This window comes from Lutra lutra, chromosome 12, assembly GCF_902655055.1.
Source record: "Lutra lutra chromosome 12, mLutLut1.2, whole genome shotgun sequence".
NCBI lineage: Eukaryota > Metazoa > Chordata > Mammalia > Carnivora > Mustelidae > Lutra > Lutra lutra.
The window spans coordinates 871,478-886,989 of NC_062289.1; the positions used below are offsets into that span (position 1 = coordinate 871,478).

The following is a 15,512-nucleotide window of genomic DNA, read 5'->3' on the forward strand; positions in this document are numbered from 1 at the left end:
TTGGCATCCGACACTCTATCCTGTGTGCTGACTCTCATCGCTGGCCCAAGCGCCTGCTGCCTTTCCTTAGCCTGACAGAGGCTTGAGAAATGCCTACTGGTTTTTGGTTCCTCTGCCCTGAGTGACATTCAAGTTAGACGAAAGGAAGACAAGCATCCTGAGTCAGTCCTTCATATGTCCCTGACAGGCTGGATAGATGGCACAATTCTCCGCAAGTAAGCTCTACTGTGGTCCCTTCAGAGCCAGGGTCCAGAGTCCCCAGTCAACAATGTGGGCTGGGCCTGACTTTTCCACGTGTCTGTGGGAGAAAAGAACCCCTCCTCTGCCAGTTTTGCAGACATCACCAGGCCACTTAGCTCTGAACAATACAATTACCCCACAAAAACACATCTCTACACAGCCCAAATATCACAATTAAAAACAATGTAAAAAATAAGCCAGCAACTATACTATATTCTAAAAAAGACAGACCAAGGTTACACCTAATTTACCCGGCCATTCTGTGGACTGTTTTTTCCAAACTCAACCTTACCTCTTTTCCACAACATACTGACCCTCGACCATGCCACTACTTTCAGCAAAGCTTCTTCATAATTACTCATTCAATTAACCCACAAAAGAACAGCCTTCTTAGTAAATGGTGCTCGGACAACTAGACACTCACGGGCAAGGGAAGGCAGACCACGGCGCACCACACATGAAACATGTGGTGAAAGTGGGCCACGCATCTGAGCGTCAAAGCTAAAACTATGAAATCCCTGGAAGAAAATACAGAAGTAAATCCTTGTGACCTTGGGTTGGCAAACCGTTTCTTACCTACAATGCCAAAAGCACAAGCAACAAAAGGAAACACAGACGAGTCAGATACCAACAGCATGAAAACTTCTGTACCTTAGAGGACACCGAGAGGAAGAAAACCCACACACAGAACGAGACAAAATATTCCAAACCATATAGTGACAAGAGACTGAAGTCCAGATTACATAAAGAAACTTATAACTCAGTAATTAAAAAATAACCCAGTTAGAACAGTAAGCAGAGAATTGGAATAAACATCTCTCCAGAAAAGACACACAAACACCCAACCAGCACACGAAACGAAGCTCCACATCACTAGCTCAGGGACGCGCAAACCAAACCACAGTGAGCTACTTCGCACCCACCAGGAGGCCACGGAAGAGCAGACGGCCCGTAACGGTGCCGCTGAGGACACTGGAAGCTGGAAGCGTCGCACGCTGCCGGTGAGCGCGGAGCGGTGTAGCTAGTTAGGACAACAGCTCGGCGGCTTCTCAAACACACGGTTACCATACGAGCCGGCCATTTCACCTCTGGGTATAGTTACCAAAGAAACAACATGATGCGCACAGAAAACACTCGCATACAGACAGTCACCGCAGCATTACTGACAAGAGCCTCGAGTGGAAACAATCAAAGGTCCACATGCAGATGAAGGGGCAGACGCAACACGGAACACCGGAGTGGAACACTGTTTGGCGACAAACAGAAACAAAGCCTAAGAGATGCCGCACAGCAAGGAACCTTGAACACAGGAAGCCAAGTGAGAGAAGCCCGTGACAAAAGCCCACATTCTGCCTGATTCCACGTCTGTGTCCTGTTCCTAAGAGGCCAATCCACGGAGACAGAAAGTGGATGGGTTGGGGCGGGGGGTTGCCAGGGGCTAGAGCAGGGTCAGAAGGGGCAGGAATAGAAGGACGGCTAATATATTCAGAGTTGCTTTCCAGAATGTTAAAGATGTTCCAAAATTAGATGGTGGTAATAGTTTTATAACCCTGTGAACCTAACAAAAACCACTGAACTGTAGACTTCAAATGGATAAACTTTGTTATATGAAATATATCCCAGTAAGCTATAGAAAAATTTTTTGGAGAACTATTTCAAATAAATAAATTCAGTGTAAAAATGTCCACATGCAAACAGAAAATACAAACTCCACTCTAAACCTCATTTTTTTAACCTGGCTTCAAAGTTATTATGAACATGGTCAAGCTCTCGGTGCCCTCCTTCATTGTCCTTCACTGACGCGATGACTGCCATTGTGTCATTTTCTGATCGTAATGTCTACCTACAATGGCTTCTCCCACTCTCTTCCTAATACATCGCTCTTTTCCACTGGGACTGAGAGACCAGAGAAACAAGCTCTTTAAAAACACAGAATCAGTGGCGCCAGGGTGGCTCAGTGGGTTAAAGCCTCTGCCTTCGGCTCAGGTCATGATCTCAGGGTCCTGGGATCCAGCCCCGCATCAGGCTCTCTGCTCAGCCGGGAGCCTGCTTCCACCTCCCTCTCTCTCTCTGCCTGCCTCTCTGCCTCCTTGTGATCTCTGCCTGTCAGATAAACAAGGAAAATCTTTAAAACAAAAACAAAACACAGAATCAGGCAAGGGTTAAAGCCCTGAATGAAGGTAAGGAGAAATGGGCATAAAGCAGTCACTGCTCTGGACCACAGCATTTTCTGCAGGCGCTCCGAGTCCCTTCACTCTAGGTGGCGGTGCCAGATGTCTGGTGACCTTTATGACTGTGTTTAAAATATAATCTGCAAACAGATTTCAGGCAAGGTGATACTGGGCTTCACAGAAAATGTGCATACACCAGCTGGGTTTCACATGTGTCTAAGTACCTTGAAGTCTCAGGCATTATATTATTTTAAAAAATTAATTAGATACCATACGTAACCACATGGTGCTATTTTCAGTCAGAGAATTAAGACTTTTCATTTATGTGAACTCTAAAATGATTAGTTAGCAAATAATAAAATAGATCAAAAGACTCTTGCTAACCTCTTATTGTAAGTTTGCTGTACAGCTGTGAATTCACTTCTTTGTCTCGCTGAAAGCGCCGAAACTCATCAATTGCTTCCCTCATGATAGTAACAGCCAAAACAAATCCCTACAAAACAAAATAAAATATGGCATTTGAGAAAACTGGCTTTAACCAAAAAGTCAGGGGAATACTCTTTCACCGAGCAGGTCGACTTTACCCCCCAATTCATGTTACTTCTAAAACATACACGAAAACAAAGAAAAAAGATAAAAAGTAATAATGAAAAAGTGTAAGAGAAATATAATACATCATAGTAAAAGATGAACAATTCTCCCTATTCCCCCCAAATTTTTTAAAATCGTATCATAACATGTCCTTTAATCTAAACATCAGAAAATACTTAGTAACCCAAAGAAAAAGAAATTAACAATCTTAAAGACAAACAAACAAACAGGAATTAACATTTGGAACGCTCGAGCCTTCAAACGTGTAATTACCAAAGGCTGACATAAAGTCTCGTAACTACTGCCCGTGAACCCCTTTCGGGGGAGAAAGCATGAAGGACTGTGGCGCAATGCCAGGGCCACAGTTTCGCCCCCCGTTGCAGGAGCACGGGCACCACCACCGGGCTTGTCGTGCCCCATTTTGTAAGCTAAAACCTTAACAGACCAACTTGAAGCTACATAACTACAACTGTGATGTGCTTGTGACCTGTTGTGAACTCTGTTACGCCTCGACCCGTCTTTTTTAGAGGTTACATGTGTGTTTTCCGACACGTGGCATGACTCTTCTCTGGCCACGGGCTCTTGAGAAGGCTGTGCATTACTGACGCACACTCCCCAGGCCGCTCTGTGAATGACGCAACACTGGACAACCACCCTGCAAGGACAAGAGTCTGTCACTCCAGGGCTGTGTGTCACCAACAGGCCACACCAGGTGAGCCCTCGCGTTTACTGAAAGGCCGTCCCCCCTGCTATGCTCAGAGCTGTGTCCTCACCACCTTCTCACTGTAGAAATTCCCATCACTCCAACGACAGAGGAACCCCACACCTGACACTGGTCACCCCCATCCCCTCCAGGCCCCAACGCCTGGCAACCACTCGTCCAGCTTTCTGTCTCTACGGATCTGCCTCTTCTGGGTGATGTGGTCGGCACAGCACTTTGGGGAACTGCCAAACCGCCTTTCAACACGGTTACACCCCTTAACATGAGCTTACTGACCACACACATCTTTATGTGTAACTGTGCATTCAGATGCCACACCCACTGGTTAACTGTGTCGTTTGCCTTCCACTGTAAAGCTGTAAGAGCTCTGTGTGTTATTCTGGAAACAAGTAATATCTCATTAGACATGGGATTAGCAAATGTGAGATTACAAATATTTTCCCCCACTCTAGCTTATCATTTTACTTTCCTCTTGGTATCCTCTGATGCCCGAAAGTTTTTAATTTAATTTGATTTAATTTAACATAATTAATTTATTTACGTTTTTCTTTAGTCACTTGGGCTTTTGCTGTCCAAGATCACAAAAATCTGCCTCTGTGTTTTCTTCCAGGAGTCTTACAGTTTTAGCTCTTCCACTGAGGTCTGTGGTCCACTGTGACTGGTTTTCTGGGTATGACCTGAGCGAGGGTACAACTTCGTTCCAACTTCAGTCTTTCACATCTGTCTGCCCGGCTGCCCTAGCACCATTTGCTGAGTGCACTGACCAGTCCGCTGGACGGTCTTGTAGCACCTCACCGAAAACCAATGTGTCAGTTTGGGAAGGTTATTTCTGGATTCTGTGCTGTATTCCCTGGTCCTTTCATCCAACTGCCAGTCCCACACCTTCTTGATCTCTGTGGCTTTGAAATGGGGAGGCAGGAGTCCTCTGATGCGGATCTTCTCTTCTGGGTTGCCTGGCTACTCTGGGTCTCTTGCATTTCCGTATGAATTTTAGAATCAGCGTGTCAATTTCTGCCAAAAAGCCAAGATGGATAATGACAGAGATTGTACTGAATCTGCAGATCAATTTGGAGAGTGCTGCCGTTGTAACAGTCGTGTCTTTCAACCCGTGAACATGGGATGACTTTTATTTATTTAGATCTTCGTGTTTTTTTTAATGTTTTATTACGTTTCCAATATGCAATTCCAATCCTGAATTTTAGCTAAATCTATTCCTATTTCTTTTTCTTTCTGATGCTATTATAAATGGAACTGCTATCCTAATTTCATTTTCAGATGATCACTGCTGGTATATAGAAATACACAAGGTTTTTGTGTATCTATCGTGTACCCTACCACCTTACCATCTCATTTATTCCAGCATTTCTGTGTACATGGACACCCCAGATTTCCCAACATACGAGACCATGCTGCTGTGAACACAGCCGGATTTCCTTCTTTCCTTTGTATCTAGATGTCGTTTAGTTCAGGTAAGACAAGGAAAAAAATAGGAAAATCCAAAGTAGGAGATACCAAAATACTTTTTAAACAAATTTAGTGTTATCAAAAGCCTTAAAACTTACACACACTTTAATGGAACAGTTTCACTTCTGGAAACTTATCCTAAAAAAACAAAACAAAACAAACAAAACCAAAAATGCAAGGATCCCAGCAGCATCAAATATAAAAATCTGGAAATAGTCTGAATGCCTACAAATAGGAAATTCATGACATACTCTTTGCTGAAATACTGTATTTCCTTAATTCAAAGATGTGGTTAGTGTCAGGTGGGAAGACAACACCACTTTAAAAACATAAACTCTAAGTCACAACCCGGTTCCATTAACATGAAAAGTATGCATCCACCAAACCAAGAAATACAGTTCTAAGCAGCCATTCTCACGCAGGAGAGTATCTACTGTTACAAACCGTGTTCACGGTGTATACGTGATTTCTTCCAATTCTATTTGTGACTGCCTCGCCCTGAGAGAGAGGAGAACGGCTGTCAAGCTGACGTTCCTTACAGACTGGAACAGCACTGTTAACGGAGTGGCTCTGCATCCAGCAGACGCAGCGTCAACAACTGGAATGTTCTGTGTGCTACCAATTCGCTCAAGCCCTGCCTGAAATGTGTACTTTCACCCCAGACCGGTACATGTCGCCTACAAGCTCCAGATCAACCTAACTTTCACCCTGGAAACCTATGGCTTGACCACAGCACAAGTTAATTCTCCGTTCATTAAGCAATTATAAACCACAGAACGTAGTCGTTCCTAGTGCTTCCAAGAACTCAGCAAGTGAAAATAAGCTCTTGTTTCTAAAGCAGTAGCATTAGAGAAGATCACCAAGAGGGGCAGGTCCCCGCTCCTGAAACAGGAGTCAAGCACTCTTCCAGGAAACAGAGCCCTAGTCACAGGCAAGGACTGCACAAGGGGCTCTAGGCCACGGCCCGGATGGGAGGTTCACCGGAACACACAGCCGATGTGCAGGACCGGCAGTGACCAAGCGGTGTCGCTCCCACACCACCACGTGCGTCTCCGGCACACCTATCCCCAGAAAAGCCCCAAGCCAGGCTCCAGCACAAGGCAGATGCCGAGAAAGGCACAGCCGACACCAGCCCATCGTTTCCTCCTTAACCAGTGCCGTGTCCCGCCGTGGCCTCCACCTGCAGAGTGCAGACCGACGGGGTCGTAGCTGGGTCAGAGCAGACCGGAGGCCTACGCATGTGGACAAGGAAGCGGTCCCGCAGGAGCAGCTGGACCTTCCCACGGCCTCAGCACCGACCCGGTCCACAGTGGAAGCTACAGTGGCGCCACCTCGAAAAGCCAAAAGCAAACACAAGACGGTGACGGTATTTCACAGCGAAACAACCGTATCTGTGCACCGGCCTGTCAGTCACAGTGCATGACGGGAATGTGTCACACGGCCAGTCCACGGACCGGGACGAAATCTTATACCACAAAGTGGAATTCTTTTTTCCTACTTCTCCATATGGCCCAGGAGTCATGCGGAGTAAGTGCCAACACAAGACGTATTTTTATAAAAACAGAAAAAAATTCCATCGATATTTTACAGAATCAGTTAGTAACCTTGAGGGATTATTACACGGCAGCAACTCTGCTATGTCTTTTAGATGAGTTACCCTTTAAATGCCACAAAAACCTTATGAGGTGTGCACCCGCACCTCTAGTTCACAGACAGGGAAACTGAGGCACCAGCAGCACATGTACATCCTTTTGCAAAGGTCACAGTAAACGTGCGCTCATGGGACGCGTGTTTGTCTCTGGACAGTAGGAGGCAGGAGTCCAGGGAACCGATGTGGCTTCTCCTTTCCCTACTCCGTCCACACCTCCGACGAGCAGAGACACTCCGAAGAAAGAGTGGACAGAAGGAAGGACCGAAAATCAGAGTGCTCGCAGACTGGCCACCAGCGCAGCCTGTCCGGCCTTCCATGAGCGAAACGGCGGAACAGGCCTGGGTGGAAAATCAGTACTAACCACCGCCTCCTCCACCTGAGAACCGCGTGCGCGGGGAGCTGCATTCCACCTGGTTAATCTGATGGGAACATTACAATCCACTCTCTCACTCTGATTACACCAGCTTTCCCTCAAAGAGCTGCTGTGAAAGCTGAATGATGCAAAAGGTAATCTTCCCTCTGACACGGGGATGCAATAAAGCCACTTGTTTTCAGTTTGCTCTTCTGTTCTGTGGCAAAATATAACAGAAATTAGATCAGACTGGAGCTGGCAAATAACATCGCCCGGAGAACTTGATAAAGAAAGATGATTAAACCATCGCTGTTCTCAGAAATACCTTTGAGTTGGAGAGCAGAGCAAACATGAAGTGCCTTGTTTAAAGTCAGCGGACGCCAAACCTAAGAGTTCGGAGCCGCCCACAGCATGGTGCGCTGGGCTTCACTGCCAGGCTTCTGGCAAAAAGGAATCTGGAAATGCTAACTACTTCCCTTCTCTGAGCCTCCTGAGAAGGCAGGCAGAGAAAAGACATCAAAACACAGAGTGTGTGCCTAAGGACCACGCGCTAGTGCAGGCCTTTGACAGGATGCGGCCAAACACAGTGGTCGAGAGAGAGCAGGAATCGGGAGCTAGGAGAACCCTGTTGAAGCACACCTCCTTTATTTAAAACACACACACACATATGCACACACGTAAGCACATATACACACATACATACACACACACACATATATACACACACATATCTGACTTTTCAGTGTAAGAAAAAATTTTCTGGGGTGAGTTTGGATCAAGGAACCAATACACCTCAGCCTGCCTCTTGGGATTCAAAGGTGAATCTAATGTACACATCAGCTTTTTAAGATTTTTGCTACAGCAGAGGTTAAGACGTACATGAGCAGCGCAAGCACAGGCACTAGGAAATCTTCGTTACTGACTGACCAAAGGCACGGACTGTGGCTGCCGACAAACCAAAGAACAGAAAGGTTTCATTAAGCAGGCCACTTCTGAGGCCCAGCGGCGCGAGAGCAGGGACACAAGAGCAGGGACACGAGAGCAGGGACACGAAAGCCCCGCCAGTCGTGTCACAAAGCAAAATGAAGCGTTACTCAAATGGGAAAAATGGGCTTTTCACCTTTCTTTGGGGCCCCTGACACCCAAGTGCAGGAGGGTAAGGGCGTCCCTTCCGCGAGCATGGCGCTAGGGGCTGACCGAGGCACTTTCGGAAGTACGACAGTTGATCCTCACACGCCAACAAGAGAAGGACGAAGCACTTCCAACGCCTCCAGCTGACAATCAAGTCAGAGGACGGAAACATCACTCGGAAGCAGAGGACAGGTGCCGATGCTGGCACGCGCACTCTCACTCCCGCCGTGGCCGACACAGGCGACTCTGTGAACGGCTGAACCAAAACTCCTCATCAGGAATCCACCTACAACTAATACTTTCTTTGGTCAAAAGCTACTTAAATCGCAGTTAATAGGAAAAGATGCAGAAGAAAAGCAGAAATGAATACATTTTACTTTAGATGCTTAAGGAGATCTTGTGTTCCGAGACAATCACTGCTAAAGTGAATTTCAACCCGAGATGGGAGCGATGCCGAAGGGGTCCAGGGCAACCAGGTGAAGCGGGGGTAGGAAGCAGGGCCAGATATAAACACACCGACACTCCAAGTACAGCTGTGTTTTCGGGATGAGCAAGTGTTTTCCCTACGCGCTATCTGTAACGCTGCGCTGCTTTTACTGGAACCTGGGAGAGGTGAGGAGCGGCCTGTCAATGAGACTTCCAGGATGCACAAAGCCTGTGGGGTCTCCAGCTCACGAGCACGGGGAACAGCGTACCATCACACGGACCACGACAGCAAAGTCTGTAACTGTGAAAAATGAGCAGAAACGTCAAAGTCTCCTTTTCTGGAAGACGGACATACTCGGTCAGTGGAACACTTCAGAGAAGTGAAAAGTGAACGAACTGGATCGTATGTGTCATCACGGATCCATTATATAAATCACGGATCCGTTATATAAATCAATGTTAAGCCAAAAAAGCATGAGGCAAAAGGACATATACAGTAAGATAATCTTTACATAAATTTTTACAGCGTGCAAACAACACTGGGTTTTATTCCAGTGACACGAACATGAACAGCACAATTACTACGAGATGTAACAACTGAGTCTCAAATGCAGAATAGGGGTTGCCCGTGGGGGAAGAAAGGAGTGAGGAAGAAAGAAACCAGTCCCCTCTGTCCTCTCTCCACAGCTGCCTGGCCTGAGCCTACTGTGACAACAGGTCTGAGCTTCCTGAGCTGCGCAACACCTACAGAGGCAGACAGCTCTCCCCCACTCAGGAGGAAACGGGAGTGCCCGCTGACCTCCCCTCTATCACAGCCCCTGTGTCCCCACGCTCCAGCCACACCCCAGTCCCCGGGCTCCCCCTGCCTGCACATCTCTCCCCTGTTGCGTGCATGGCCCGGCCACTCTGTCGTCTGGATGGCATTCGGGTGCCGCCCCTCAGAGCGGCCTTCCTTGACCACCTGTTTCAATAAGCCCGATGTCTTCCAACCTTGCTAATCTAATGAGTGGAGAGGTATCCGTTCACTCAGTGACTATGTATTTGTGCGACAAATGCAGTCACTTTCTCCGCTCAAACCCATGCTATTCGGAATCCATGTGGACGCAACAGGAGACGCTGCTTCAACTGAGCCTCTCCGCGAGGTTCCTGTACCCTGGTGGCCCTCCCTGGCGCATCTAAGACCATCCCTGGGTGTCGGCAGGGCTGCACCAAGCACACGGATGAGCTCGGGAGCGCGGTGACCACATCTCCGGTTCTGAAGGGAGCGCTTAGGTGGGGATGTGGGCACTGCTCTGCCCTTTGACTCACTAGGTTTTCTTGACCGGATTATGCTGGTAATCTGCCCAAAAGGAAGCAGTGCATTCTTCCAGGTGAGAGGAAGAAAGAAGGCCCACATGTTGTCTGGATAAGCTGAAAACGATTGGCAAACGGCATCAAACCAGTAAAACAGCATTATGTCTCAAGGGGCAATCCTCGATGCTAAGGGTCAGCTGCGTTTCACAGACTTTTACACCCTGAGCTGCCAGCCTGGAACCGTCTGGACTTCATCGGTGAGCCACTCAGCCACACGGTAAAAACAGCCTGGCCGTCAGGACGCCAAGAGCCACTGAGCAGACACCGACAGCACCGTCTGCATGGGAGAGAGCTGGCTGGAGAGACGGACCTGGGGTCGCAGGGCACGTCTAGGATGCCCCACGGAAACCAGCCCTCACACCCAGCAGCAAAGGTGCCTAGTGGCCTCGGGGCCAAGACCCCCGGGCAGCGCGCGGCCGTGACACTCTGGCGAGGCTGCAAACCCCCTCGCGGCAGAGCTCTGCACGATCTCGCCGCAGAAGCGCCACAAGAAACAGCAGCAAGACCGCGCGTCTTGAGATCGGGTCGGTTTATCTGGCAACCACCTGCACTCTTAAAACCAGGTATTAAATAGTTAATAATTTAGCTGAATTTCAAAAATCTTTTACCAGAGGAGCCCAGTAGGTGTAGAGGTAGCCTATTTTCAGTGCTGGTACGAACTGGGAGCAGGATACTACCAGAAAATAGAGATTCAAGAAAAACTTGAATTGTTCATATAAAACCTAAAAAGGAAAAGAAAAAAATTAACACAATCTCTTGAAGGAAAACCTGTAATACTTCAATTAATTAAATCAGCACAGTATCTAACTACATTTGCATCAAACAGTGACAACCAGCCCTGAGTGACAGTAAATTTAGTTTAACTCTGACACCAGCTTTCCAATAACTGAATCCCATGTTTATTAGGCCTACTCAAAGTTAAATTTAAAATAAATTGAAAAAAAAAGACAACTAGAATTTCCAATTATGTTAACAGCATCCTCTACAAGTTTTTATCTTCTTATATACAATTTTGAGTTTTGCACACTCCTCTGTAAATCTTTGTAGATCAAAGCAAATGAGATAGCAAAACCTTCCCAATGTTACTAAGTCAATAAATATCTGTATTTATATACACAAAAATGTATATCTTGATAACTCAGAAAATTTTATAATGGGAAAATCATATTAACACTGTATTTATGAAAAGGTAAAAAATGTGATAGCCATGTCTCTGAACATGAACATCTGGGTAGCTTTAAAATAACTGAGTGAGCAAGCAAAACGTACACATTATGACTTCATAAAAACTGCCTTAATCTCCTCTATTTAACTTTTCTCGAAGCATAAGAAATGACAACATGTAAAAGCGCGTGAACTGCAGACCAATTCAGGAAAACGCGACCTATACCCTTTATAATCTCTTGGCAGATGATCTGCAATATTATTTTCAAATACAAAATAAGTATCATTCAATAAAATTTAGGAAAGCAAATCCTGAAACTTTGTTTTTGTTTTTTAATTCAAACAGAGTTATCTTTAAGGAAGCAAACCCAAGATCTGGTATATTAATAGACTTCTCCTAACAAATTCTCAAATTATTAAATTTAAATTGAAAACCAAAATGGAACAAAACGCATGTTTATAGACGGGAATAATTCAAATGGTGCACTGTAACTGCAATTAAACTTACAACCCTGCAACTTCCAAATCAAAATCTCCCTGGATGCCATTTCATATGCAACTTGGAAGGTGCAGAAATTTTAACAAGAACAGAGCAATGGGTTAAGTGCTCACGGGTGACTTAGAGTCTAGAACCACAGTTTTTAACATAATGAAGTTTTCCACATCATCATACAGTTATTTTTGCAACTCAAAAATCAGCTGCATTGATGACACGTTTATATTCATAATCATATTCAATTGCTGTCTAAAAATGTTTTGTGTCATTTCATAAATTAATCTCAGCAGGAGAGAAAGCTCTTTTTCCTCAGTGATTTCTTTAAAATCTCAGTTAGCATAAATTATATCTATTAGCAATTCAAAAATTGCCATTTGTGCTAAAAATGGCATAGAATTCCTACTGTGCAATTATCAGATGTTTCTAAAATACTACGTTTTAGATGAAAAGCCCAATTTAAGAGGCAATCTAAGGATGAATTTGCACGGTAAGAGTCACACAGCCACACCAACAGGTACCCTCAGGACGCGGACTGTCCTGGCGGCTGTGGGGGTTCCCTCTGGTCAGAGTGGGGCTGCACTGTGGGGCTGCACACCACTGTAATCAATACTCTAATGTCTACTGAATGAACTTTGTGACCTTTAGGAAAATGCACAATGCTTCGCCGATCTGCGAGTATTTAAAATTTAAAGAAAACAGCAGCTTCGTTCAATAAAGATGAGAATATTTATCTGCCTGAAAGACAGCGTACATTTTATTGTCCTGTCAAAAGAGCTGTCATTTCACGATGGAGCCAGCAGTTATGTGTGTTTTAATAAAGAGTAAATTAGATATGAGGCATTCGCCAACTATTAGATGGTTGGGGGAGGGTGGTGAGGGGCAATCAATGCCCAATATAAAATCAGCATGATTATTTAAATTAAAACATGAAAAATAAAACAGCCCTTATTTCACATTACCAAGAGATTTTCTTGCAAAAGGGCATCAGAGCAGATAGCTAGAATATGTAAAAAACCTTGATATAGAAATATAAACAGTACCAGCTTCCTTCTGCCTTTAGAAAGATGAATAAATTGGTCTATAAAAACAGAAATAATGTAAAAAAGAAAACAACCCAATTATTCAATCATTCTAAATACAAACTCAGCTTTGTATCTTAAGCCAAAAATATCACTGGCAACAAAAAAAGTAACAAAATATTTAAACTTCATTATTTATACTTAGCACAATACCTAATTAAAGATAACTAATGATATGACAATATAACATGGCCTGAAATTTATAATGTGAAGTAGAAAATACATTTATAAATGCTTACAGATATTTTGTTACTGAGTCATGGTTGTATAAAAAATAATTTTACTTTGATCACGAAGTTCCTTGGCAGGCTTTCAACTTAACTTTCCAACTCGCCTCCACACAAAACTTACGACCTATTTTCTGATAACTTAATTTAGGCTTACTTGATTATTTCTACAGTAATATAAATATATCTAGGACCGAAGTCAAACTATAAATTTTCTTTCACTGAACTCCACAATGTACCCACTAAAAGTGCGCATGAATTATTTAACAACTATCTGAAACATGGACAGTTCAGAAGCAAAAGGTCACTGATTTGTAGGTGACACAATTAACAGGGAAAAAAAATAAAAAAAAAAAAGATCGGTGAAAACAAAAGAAGCCAGCAATCTCTCATATGAAACCCTTTCATAAAAATGTAATAGTCTTACCCCAGGTATAAAGGTAAATACATTGTATTTCTGATTTTTTATAGAATTTCTGGGATGCTTTTCTTCACACTTTTCAGGATGCCCGAGCCACACCGTGCGAGCTTTCAGTTCTCTCTTTCTTTGACAAATATTTATCAGCCAGTCACAGCAACTGCATGAAACAAAAGACACTCATTATGTACCCTTGTTTAAAATTTTTAAATTAATTCTACATATTTAGAGCCAATACTGGTTGTTTCTGTATTTACTAAATACTGACAGCACATCTAAAGCTAATCTGTAAAGTTTGTCTGAAATAGGTTATACTGATATAAATCTGACATAAAACACTGAAAGAGACTTGTATGAGTGCATAATGACTTCTAGAACCTCAGGGAAATGATCTTCCCTGTTTAGAGCTTCTTACTGACAAAACCATTAACATTCTGAAGAGTCAGTGCTCTTCTATGGGGAGAAAAGGACAGCCGTGCTGCTTGCAATTCTCAATACACCATTTAGTGATCCAATGGTAAAGGTCCTCAGACATCAAGTCAGCCAGGATGTGAACCCTCTCTTTGAGGTAATCACTTTTTTCCTCTCTTAAAGATGACTATTTTAGTAGTGGGTTAAGCCTCTGCCTTCAGCCCCGGTCATGGCCTCAGGGTCCTGGGATAGAGCCTGGCATCGGGCTCTCTGCTCCGCCGGGAGCCTGCTCCCCCCGCCCTGCCTACTTGTGATCTCTGTCTCTCTCTCTCTGTCAAATAAACAAAATCTTAAAAAAATAAAAAATATTAAAAATAAAAAAAATAAAATTAAGACGGGCTCAATTCCATACTGAGAAGGGTACTGGTGTGTGCTGGGACAGGCTCGTGTGAATAAGGACTCAGCCGCGCTTGCACACAGACACCTCTGTCTGGGCGATTGTGCGTGTGTTCCCAGGCGATCTGTCCGCGCGCCAACGGTGCCAGGGCTCAAACACTCCACGTTGTGCACATCCAACCCACTATTTTTGGATACGGAGAATAAACTTTCTTCCAAATACTTAAGGAAAACTGCAAAACGGCATGAAAATCATGTGAACTACGTATTAAACAATGCTGAACTTGAGCGTCAGCATTAACGATCTGGTTTCACTCCGGTCCCCGAACTGCAGAGGCCACCCGAAGGGCCTCCTCCGGGCGCCGGCCGACCGCTCCGTCCGCGTGCAGCCCGGGCCGGAGCCGCGCCAGGAGCCGGGGCCGAGGCCGTCCCCCTCCTCTCCGGACAGCCGCGGGGTCTGCGCGACGGCGCGGGTCCGGGGGTTCTGGGAACGCGGCCCGCGGGCTTCGGTCCTGAAAGCACTGCGCGTCTGCACGGGGGCGCCGGCCCGCTCCGCCCGTCACGGGGACATCAGTCTTCGGCGTCCCGACTGCGGGTGGCGCTGGCGGTGGCGTCCTCCAGGCCGAAACGGTCGGTCTGCGCTGATCGTCTGCCGGATTCCCGGCCGCGCGGGGGGCTCTTCAGTCCGCGGCCAGCAGCCGCCGCCCTCGGGTGTGCGAGTCCACGAGCGAGAGCAGCCCCGGCCGGCCCGGCCGCCCCCGGAGCGCCGACAGCTCGCAGGGGAAGGTCACCTGCAGGTCCCCAGCGACGACAACCTGCGCGTTAGCAACGCCGGGGGACCGCCGGGGCAGCACCCCGCCTTCGGTGCCCCGGTTGGGGGTGGGGGGATATTTCAGTAAAACATCAGGGACGCGCGACCATGTTCCCGCCCGAGCGGGACAAAAGTTAAGGCTTCGAACAGACAAGGACACACTCCGAATCCCCGTGACTTCTCCCGTGCGCGTCGCCTCACCGCGCGGCCTCCCCAGGCGGCGTCCGCCCCAGCGCCGGCCCTCGGGGCTCCACACCGCCCCCGCCCGCCCAGCAGCCCGCGCACCCTGAGCGCCGGGGGCTCCGAGCCTCGCTCTTCCCGGCGGCGGCTCCGAACTACCGCCGCAGCTGCGCTCGCACACCACGCGCGCCTGAGGCTCGAACACCTCGGGGCAGCTCCACCGGACGCAG

The 15,512-nt window shown here is 46.3% G+C and overlaps 1 protein-coding gene across 6 annotated transcripts in view; it reads right to left on the reverse strand.

Moving 5' to 3' along the window:
* The window catches only part of ATP9B (ATPase phospholipid transporting 9B (putative)), a 230,402-nt gene that overhangs the window by 181,543 nt on the left and 33,347 nt on the right, over nt 1-15,512 (reverse strand). For 4 of the 6 annotated variants that reach the window (XM_047696257.1, XM_047696256.1, XM_047696253.1 and 1 more), the window contains 3 exons: nt 13,494-13,644; nt 10,709-10,822; nt 2,796-2,904 (listed from right to left, as the gene is read on the reverse strand). In XM_047696257.1, the coding sequence (XP_047552213.1) occupies nt 2,796-2,904; nt 10,709-10,822; nt 13,494-13,644 (374 nt within the window). Of the gene's footprint in view, nt 1-2,795; nt 2,905-10,708; nt 10,823-13,493; nt 13,645-15,512 lie in introns of those variants that run through there. The other 2 variants (XM_047696254.1, XM_047696259.1) reach the window with 2 other exon arrangements.